The sequence below is a fragment of the Astatotilapia calliptera genome, chromosome 8 (assembly GCF_964374335.1).
Source record: "Astatotilapia calliptera chromosome 8, fAstCal68.1, whole genome shotgun sequence".
Classification (NCBI taxonomy): domain Eukaryota; kingdom Metazoa; phylum Chordata; class Actinopteri; order Cichliformes; family Cichlidae; genus Astatotilapia; species Astatotilapia calliptera.
In genome coordinates, this window is record NC_137429.1 from 3564090 (window position 1) to 3573942 (window position 9853).

Genomic DNA, 9853 nt, shown 5'->3' on the forward strand with positions numbered 1-9853 from the left:
CATAAAGAAACAAAATGACAAACTTCAGCAGAGATGGAGGACCAGAAATGAAATGGTTCGACACCAGCTGATAGACTTCCTCTATCAGCTGTTTTAACAGAAGTTTTATATGTGCTGCATAATGTAAAAGTTCCTGAGATAATAAACTCATTAACACTGAATAAATTCAAGCACAACGCAATAAGAATTTCCCCTTTATTTTACGAAAAGATAATAACGTTTGTGAGTGCATCATTACAAAAAGTTCTTTGCCAACATAAAAAGGTACATTCATGCACAGTCGTACTGTGGAGTGCAGCCGGCAGCAGACCTTCAGCGTAACCAAATAGCTGCTGCAGTAACCTGAGATAGCGGCGTTATCTAGCACCGCTCTGACACCTCATTGTTTTACTGTTGCAACACTGTTTGTCACTCCGTCTGCGGCTACATTCATACATCACAAATATACTGTTCAGTCACCACTGCATATGTGCCATGAGGTAAAATAACATTTAAATGTAAGAAAAGTGTACAATAAAAAAAACACACATATTAGGGTTGAGGTTTAGGTACATACAGGTGTCGCAGCTTTCCCGTGAAATTGTCATTACTCCACCGACTGTACAGCATCACTGCATATACATCTTCTTATTCAATTACATGAATAATTAGGTAAAATAAAATTACATATAACTGTAATGTGTAATGCCACCAACTAATATTTCTTACAGGCCCATAGATTTAAATTTTAAATTGATATGATAAGTCACCACTAGATGGTGCTGTTCAGGCATAAAAATGCTGTTTTCTGCTCAGGTTGATCTGGGGTGAAATATAAAGAAATAATGCACAACTTAGAGAACTGCTATTATTAAAAGCTCTGACATTTTATTAATACTGCACTAAATATTTTCTATATTTCTTTTTGCTTTTTGTATTTCGAGCAGCAAATTGCATTCAATTCACAAAGCTGTGGTCCTGATTTCAGACATATGGGCGATACTGAGCTTCACAGCTCAGTATCTTCAATGGCCTCTGGTTCATCCAGAGTATCCAAACGTCTCTTACAGGCATCCAACAGTTTTTTCCTGGGCCCTAGAGGGATGTGGATACTGGTGAGGTCTGTATCAGAGCATAGCAACAGAGCTTCCAAGTCGATCTTCTCCCTCCTGAATATGGGCATGAACTCACTGAGACTCTGAGAGGCCAGGAAAGTCTCCAGAGGATTGTTCTCTGGCTCCATGTCCTCATCCAGCCCAAGCTCAGTCTCCTCCCAGGGCAGCTCCTGCAGATTTCTTTCTTGCAGGCTCAAAGCGCTGCCAATACTATCCTCATCGAAGCTGGGCAAGTGTCGAGGCAGTTTTCCTCGCAGTCGGACGTTAGGCGCTCTCCCCACAGGTTCACTCCCTGCAACGCTTTCCTCTACCCCAATTCCAAACATGCCTCCGCTCATATAGTTCCTCCTGAAAACCATGGTCCCGAGCCCCGGTCGAGTGAACAGCGAGTCACGCCCGGAGTCTGCGCTGATCTCGGAATAAGCCGCCTCGTGGAGGCCTGGGTCACTCATGGCTCGGGAGATGGTGTCAGCATCGTCGTCAATGTCACGGGGAAACATATCACGGATGTTGAGCCGCGACCGCTCTCTGGGGTTGGTGTAGGTGCCCTGTTTGAGGAACATCACGTCATTGCCTAGCTGCAGGCCAGACAGCGAGCGCACGCTTTTCCTGCCATCTTCGTAGATCTTGAACGTACCGTCAACCTGCTTCTTTTTCTCGAGCTTCTTCTGTATCTTGGCCTTGCCCTTGGCTGTCGAATGCAGGGTGGCCTGAAAGGGACAAATCAGACACTGTGGATCACCCAGGGGTCTTTCAGATGATGTAAATAATTACTGTAAATGTCAAACTCAAACAGAGGCAAAGTCTTGCAACGTTTTCAAGTTTTTTACTACTCGTGTATCTGTATGTTCTCACTGTGGTCAATTATGGTCACCCACCCTCCCGCTGAAATCTCAGTCTTTACAATTGACTAGTCAATTGGGGAAAGTTAGCTTTAAAAGTTTTGTTTCTTCTGACAGGGGTTGCATTAAAGCACAGCAAAAGATAAATAAAGGTTGTTTTGAATTGGGATTCACGCAAAATTACTCTAGTAGAGTATAATAGTGAAAACATGGATCTGATAATAGATCTTCTTTTAAAAATAAAAAGCTTAACAGTGCCATTTGAGAAGCTAAGTATATTGTTTTCAAATGACTAAGACTAAAAGGTTTTGGGGGTTAAAAGGCTGACCATCAACTGCAACTGAGTCCAGGGACAGTTATTGATCTAAGGTAGAGCTTTAAATACTAGCTAAAATGTTCCCTGCTCAGTAAAGCAGAAGTTAATACTAAATCAGGGCTTTTGAACACAAAACCAACCACCTGCGAGTATGGCATGTTGGAGGTGACAGTGTTGAACTTGCGGCTCAGAGTGCTGCTGCTGGTGTAGCTAGAAAAGCTAATAGCGTCCAAGTTGTCTAAGGCCGCAGACTCCTTCATGAACTTCCTTGACATGCGTTCATGGTGTTTCTTCTGCAGCTTTGCGCACTCTTTGATCCGGCGCTCCGCGGCGCGAAACGCCCGATCCTTGAGCTTGCTGACCAGCTTTGGGTTGATGGTAATCTGCTTGGCGGCGATGGAGTCCAGGTAGCGAACGCAGTCCATGTGGCCCTTGGTGGCAGCCATGTCCAGCGGCGTGTGGTAGTCATTGTCGAGACACCACACGTTGGCACCGAAAGCCACCAGGAAGGACAGGCAGTTATGGTGGCCGTTGGCAGCTGCCAGGTGGAGCGGTGTGTTCCCCCAAATGTCGCATTTGTCCGGGTCACCTCTAGAAGTCAACAGAGGAGACGCCATGTTGAATTTATACACAAAGTTTACACACTTAGACTGCTTCTAACTTTATTTGGTGCCCACTCTAGAACAGGTTCCATCCATTTCCACCAAAGATGACCATATTACGGATATCACCTCTTTATGACATCATAAAGAGCCATGCGTAAAAAATATAGGCTGAAACCAAGTGTTTAAAGGAGTTTGACTACTCGCATACACCTGGTGGTTTTATGAGCATTCACCAATGTAACTGTGCATATGGAAGACACATATTTAAGTCTGTACCAGTATTTCGCTGGAAAACAGCTGTCATATAGATATTAGTGAAGCATCTGAAAAGCACAACTCTAATGTAGAGCAACAACAACAACAACTCCACCTCCTGCAGCTGCTGCAACGGTGACTCGTGTTAATCTGCTGTAAACTCTCCTCCTCTTCCTGTTTTCCCTCCTCCCACACGGCCGGGTCCTGATCAATAATTGAAGCGCAGCAGGTTAAACATGACAGAGGCGACTCTGCATTATTCATCTCCCACACCCAGACTCTTTTTTTCACAGACACCCAGCGACAGTGTTACCACGCACCACAGCAGGGTCACCACCTTTATTGGCACCAACCCTGATTTCAGTTCACGTCTGCGGTGCTGCACCCTGAGTGTGGACTTGAAATCACGTATATCTGAGACGAACCATGTGGGTGTTTATTTACCTGCCAGAAAGACCAATTACATAACAAAACTGAGAAATCTCTATGTCTGGACCATCACAGTCACTGCCTCACTGGTTTCCACATCCCGAAGTCAGGATTTAAAACACACATTTCTACTTTATCTGAGAATGTTTTAACTTGGTCTGAAAGGACAAGAAAAGACAATTCTGCTACACAAACTTTCCCTTGCTACAAAGTCTAAGGAAGTCCAGCAAATGCTGAAGTTACACCAGCACAGTTTCATTTTGAAACCATGTTTTTTATCAGGTTTAGACAGAAAAGACAACTATACTAAGGTAGAGTCATGTGGACTCCAGCCAGTCACATCATATGAGCAAGTGTCAGCACAATGGTGGAGGGGTGATGATTTGAGCTGGTTTGTACCTGGGCACCTCACAGTGCCTGAATCGGCCATTAGCTCCTATCTATACCAACGTATTGTAGAGTCAAATGTGAGTCCATCTATCCAACAGCTAAATCTTGACCCACACCGGGTCATGCAACAAGACCAACCCAAGCACAGCAGCAAGTTACAGCAGAATCACTAAAAAAAGAAACGAATGGAGATGCTGCAAAGTCCAGACCTTAACCCCACTGAATGCTGTGGCAGGACCTTAAAAGAGCTGTGCATAAATGAGTGTCTGCATACATCAATGTACTGAAGCAACATTGAAAACAAGCACAGGTCAGGTCAGGGTGCCGGTTTTAGCTCATAGTTGAGAAAGTTGACTGCTGCTGCTCCACGTCTTCTCCTTCTCCCGGCTTTTGTCTCCATCTTCACTTAATAATTATCTATCACAGGTGAAAGGTGTGGGCCAGAATTCCTCCACAGCAATATCAGAGACTGATAAAGGGTGACGGGGTCAGTCATTTGAGAGAAGCTTAGAGTACAGCTGATACTCCTCTTCATCAAAATGAGCCACTTGAGGAATCTGACAGGGATGCTTCCTGGGTGAGGAGTTCTGGGTATGTCCTACTGGGACAGGGGTTTAGCCTGCAAATGCTGGAGAGATTATATTCCTTGGCTTGTCTTTTGAAGCAAGCAGTCACAAGTATCAGAAAAGCATAATAGAAAAACCACCCATATGGGAAAATCCCTTAAAGAAGAGTCAGGTTTCATCTCCAAACAGGTACCACTAGTTCAGAACGTAGAACCCATTCACATTTTGGCAGTTAATATAACATGTTTTGTCTTCTTGGTGTCATTTGTCATTGGTGCTCTCACACAGCAGCAGTAATACTGGGAACTGAACAATAAGTGTCCCATTTTACAGACAATGACAACTCATGACAATCATTATGGACATTCAGAAGACTCTTTGTTCAGGATTTGGGGCGTGCTGACACCAGCTGCTCTCTGGCAGAAAGCATCATGCCCTTCCTGTGTTTTAAAAGCACTTGAGAACAACATGCAGCAACACCATATATGAGCGGGCAGAGGGAGGTAAGGGGTCTTCACCCCTTCTCTAGTCGCCATAGGAGCGGGGAGCTGGGAGGGCAAGTTGGCCGTCTGGTCAGTCTGGGATGCAGGGCCTCCCTGCTGCTGCAGGACTGGGGGGTGGTCTGCTTGTCTCCACCTCAGGGAAAAGGGTAACAGGGTCCAGGGAACCTGGACCTGGGGTATAGAGTGTGTTTGTCCATCTGTGTTTGTCTCCACGTTGGGCGAGTGCCCTGTATTTGTATATGTGTGCATGAGGGTGAGAATGCATGTTTGTGTCTGTGTGTGTCTGGTTGTCTGTGTCTATTTTTCAGGTCAGGTCTTAAACTCCACCTCTCTGGGAACATCTCTGTCTCCCCTCACCACACTCCCTGCCGGTGACTGAGGCCCTCAACTGGCGGTGCGTTGGTGGTTTTCGGTGTCCGGGGCTGGGCCCTTAGATATGTACCGTCTCATTCCCGGTGGCTTCTTGGCAGGACCTGGCGCTCGTGCCTCGGCCGGGCCCCTTCCGGGGGTGGGGGACCTCGCACCTTGGGCCTCTGGGCCAAGGGCTTGGTCCGTTCTGGCGTGGCTGGCTGCTGGCTTCTGCACCGTGGCTGCTGGGTGACCCCACATCTGGGGTTCTCCTCAGCTCTTCCCAGGAGGGTGGTGCAGTTGCCCCTCTGATGGTCTTCCTTGTGCACTCATTTAAAGCAACATAGGCACTTACTTTTGCACTTATTGTCTATAAAGCACTTCACAGATGCTTCTCATCCATTCTAAGCTTTGACTGATCGGTAAGGAATAAAAGAAGAAAGCGCCCAAATCCGTGTGCAAACCTGCAGTGGCCCAAGAACCAGAAGCGCATTCCAAAGGGGCTTTGACATAGTACTGAATACGTAGTGCTAAAAGTGCTAAAGTAGTAGCACTAAAGTGCACTAAAGTAGTGCTAAAGCAGAGAGAGATCCAAGTTAAAAAATACAGTATCATTATCATTTATCAAGTGTAAATATAAAGTGAACAAATTTCTCTTTATTTGTGTAAAATGGCAATGGCAACAAAATAAAGTAAAAAAATTAATAAAAGCCAAAAGACAATATAACCAAACATAAATCTGGACTTTCTACAGAAGATATTCTTTTCAGTTCTTTGATTCTAATGTCTGATTTACTGAAGAGTCTCTTGGTCTCCAAAGACTAGTCTCAGTCTTTACATATAAAGAAATACATGGAATTAAAAATGTTCCTATCTCAGGTATTCCTGGCCAATAAACATAAATGAACCTAGAACTCTCAAAGGGGCCCCCATGAGCCCAGGCTTCGTGAGTGAAAGTCCTGTATGTGATTTATGTTATAACCATCTACATGTTTTTTGTTTCTTTATAGAAATGTGTTGCATTTTACAATCAGGAAGAGAGTCCTTGTTCCCTCCCTGATTTCTTCATTTTTTACATTCCTGAAAAGCTATTTAAACCTACCTGGCCTAATGTGAAAAAGTAATTGCTCCCCAATTCTAATAACTGCTTGTTCCACCCTTGACAGCAAGAAGTGCAATATACTGGTAATGAGTCTTTCTCATTGTCTTTCATGGCCCACTCTTCTTTTCAGGATTGTTTTAATTAAGTCACATTTGATGGATTTCCTGCATGAACGGTCCGTTTGAGGTTATACCAAAGCCTCTCAATCAGATTTAAGTCTGGACTTTGACCAGGTCGCTCCAAAACCTTTTTTTTAGACATTCAGAGCTGCCTGTGCTGGTATGTTTTGGATCAGATTTAGATCCCCAAAAGTCTTGAGGGTATTTTTTTTTATTGGCTTTTGGGTTCTTTCTTTGAAGCAGTGGTTTTCTCCTTGGAACTCTCCCATGGAGGCCACTTGTGCCCACTCTCTTTCTTATGAAGTCTGACCTTAACTGAGGTGAGTGGAGCCTGCAGTTGTTCAGATGTTGTTCTGGGTTCTTTTTTGACCTCCTGGATGAGTCGTCGATGTGTTCTTGGAGTAATTGTGGTAAAACAACTACTCCTTGGAAGGTTCACCACTCAGATTTTGTCCATTTGTGAATAAGGGCTCACATTGTGAAAGCTTTGGCTATGTCCAAAGAAATGGCTTTGTAACCCTTTAAGCCTGGGCATAGCAATGAAACTGAACTCAGCTTTCAAAAAAAGTAGTTAATCACAGTCAACTCATGATTTAAGAAGAGGGACAATTACTTTTTCACACAGCCCAACATAGGTTTGGATAACTTTTTTCCCCTTAATAAATAAAATCATTATTTAAAAACTACATGTTGTGTTTACTCATGTTATTAAAATGTGTTTGTTTGGAACATTTAAATCTGAAATGATGAAATGATGCAAAAACTCACATCTAGGCTTAAATGCTGTTTTAGCTTGAATAGCACAAACTGGGCCAGTCAGGGCAGTGCAGTCAGGTCTGCATCTGTAATCGGAGCCATATTTGTTCTTTAAATAATGATTTTGCCCACTTTTAGGTACAGTTCTTTTGTAAGCTCAGTGTCAGTGGGGTTGATGAGTGTAGATTTATGACTGTTCCTGTTCCTGCTTCTTAAACTGCCCTCTTGTTGTCTTCAGTGTCGTTCTTGTTGTAATGCCCGCTCTGCTGCTCAGCTTTCTTGTCTCTGCTTCGCATGCACTCGATCCATCACTCTGACCTTTGCAGTACCCTGCAGTACCCTGCACTTCACTGCACGCTTTATAAAGCTGCCGCCAGCTGCATGACACAGTGCACCTCGCCCTGCTGTTAATATGCTCCTTCTTAGAGAGCAGGAAGCAAACACGCTGCTTTGTTTGGGCCCTAAAGCCTCCGCACGGTGCTCTCGGATAGTCTACCTTACTCTATCTGTAACTTATCTGCCCTGAATATAGCCTTACTCCTAAAACCTGTTTGTGATTGTCTCCGTTTTCTCCAAGCTTCCGGTCAGTTTCAGTAACTGAGCTGTGTAAAAATGGCTTGTGTATAATGGCTCAATCAGATTTAAGGCTCTGTTGTGTCACAGATCAGCCCAAGCTTCATCTGTCAGATTTAATATATAGCCAGCACACACAAGTGACCTTTGTATGCAATTAGGCTGTTTATATGTACAGCCTCCATCTCTTGAAGTGCTGATTAGATTAGTGATGGGGGTTGGAGCAGTTTTATTTTCTCAGTTAAACACAAACTAAAGAACGTTCTACGCGGTTAGATATTTTTGTAAACTGTACAGAAACGAATTCCATTTTGTCCAGTATAATACAGAAATAACTTTAGATTACACTGGAGTTTTGTGGACGGTTGCAGCACTCTTGTGTATATATTGAATCCACAGTCACTGTCTTTAATAAAGGTAGAAATCTGGCTGGAATCCACACCTGGAGACCAAGAAGTGATCAGGTAAGGTTTGTTATCTTGTCAAATGAGCAACCCATTTTTAAATATTCACTACCTCAGATTTGGGACTATGTCTCCTTCAACTGTTCATATTGTTCTTACAGTAATTTATAGTAATTTCTTACTTTCAGCCACTAGACTGTGGTGTTTTACAGTGAACCTTGGCTAACAGACTTGAAGCAGTAAGATTTACTGCTGACGCCATTAGGTAATCATTAGCTATTATTAATATCTAACTGTCTTCCGCAGTGTGTTTTTTTTCCTGTTTTCCTACCCTCACTCCCAAACGGTCGCCCCTCCCTGAGCCTGCTTCTGCCGGTTTCTTCCTGTTAAAAGGGAGTTTTCCCTTCCCACTGTCGCCAAAGAGCTTGCTCGTAGGGGGTCAAATAATTCTATAGTTTTCACCTTGTTTTGATTTGGCGCTAAATAAATAAAAAAGAGTTGAATCAAATTGAAGCCCATGGGTAAGTTACATAATGACCAGAATGAGGATGGAAAATTGTTCATTTAAGATAGACAGATGAATGATTAGCTGCTGTGCTTCAGCATCAACTCATTGCCATGAGGTAATTAAAATACAAGAAAGAAAAACATACAATATCCTATAATATTTTGAATTTTATTGAAGTATAAAAATCATATGAAGTAGATATATATCCATCCACCCATCCATTATTTTAAGTGGTTTTTAATATTTTAATTGTGTCGGTTTTTTTTGTATTATTTAATAATTTTAATACTGTGAATCACAATTAAAAATCTTAAATGTATGACCTCCATATTTCCAAAATACATTAACTAATCTATCTATCTATCTATCTATCTATCTATCTATCTATCTATCTATCTATCTATCTATCTATCTATCTATCTTTCACATATCTATTATTTTTAGACAACTTTTTGAGTACTTTTCTCTATTTTGGTGCTTGTGGTTCTGAACTCACCCTCTGCTCACGATGAGCCGGAGCGCCTCCAGGTTGCCGTGGTAAGCGGCCCATAAGGTCGGTGTCATCCCATCCTCGTCCGGGGCGTTCAGATCCTTCCGTGTGGCCTCCTTTAGCACGTCCAGGAAGCCGTCCCGGGCCGCCCGGTGATACCGGTCGTTCATGGCGACACCTCGGCTCAGTCCCAGTCCGGTTCCATGGAAGCCTGGATGTGGAGGTAACTGTCACTCCGGGAGTCCGGACGGCCTGCAGCGGGACGTAGCGGCGGACTGACTGGTTGCTGGGAGACGAACACCAGGCGTGCTGGTTGTCAAGCGGGGGGCGTGGCCCAGACGATCCTACACACCGCCTTTCCTCATTGCTCATTACGAGCACAGAATTACTTAAAACTGAAATCTGCGAGAAAATAGTTGCCCCAGAGACGTGGCTTTGGGGCAATTATCAGCAATTTATTTATTTTTGATCGAATTTTGAATACATTTTTTTTTGCCCTTTCAGCTCATTCATCATCCCCCATTCTTAAAATATTTCTCCATATTAAATATTT

At 43.5% G+C, this 9853-nt stretch overlaps 1 protein-coding gene across 2 annotated transcripts; it reads right to left on the bottom strand.

Annotated features, from left to right (window-relative positions):
• Positions 1-177: 177 nt before the first annotated feature.
• ush1gb (Usher syndrome 1Gb (autosomal recessive)) lies at positions 178-9616 on the bottom strand. 2 transcript variants are annotated; one of them, XM_026177927.2, is made up of 3 exons: positions 9307-9616; positions 2393-2843; positions 178-1804 (listed from the first exon to the last, which is right to left on the bottom strand). In XM_026177927.2, exons 1-3 carry the CDS (start codon positions 9468-9470, stop codon positions 989-991), a joined length of 1431 nt encoding a protein of 476 aa, XP_026033712.1. In that variant the 5' UTR covers positions 9471-9616; the 3' UTR covers positions 178-988. The 2 variants fall into 2 exon arrangements, with proteins under 2 accessions (XP_026033712.1, XP_026033713.1); XM_026177928.2 differs by having other exon boundaries at positions 2396-2843; positions 9307-9614.
• Positions 9617-9853: the final 237 nt, after the last annotated feature.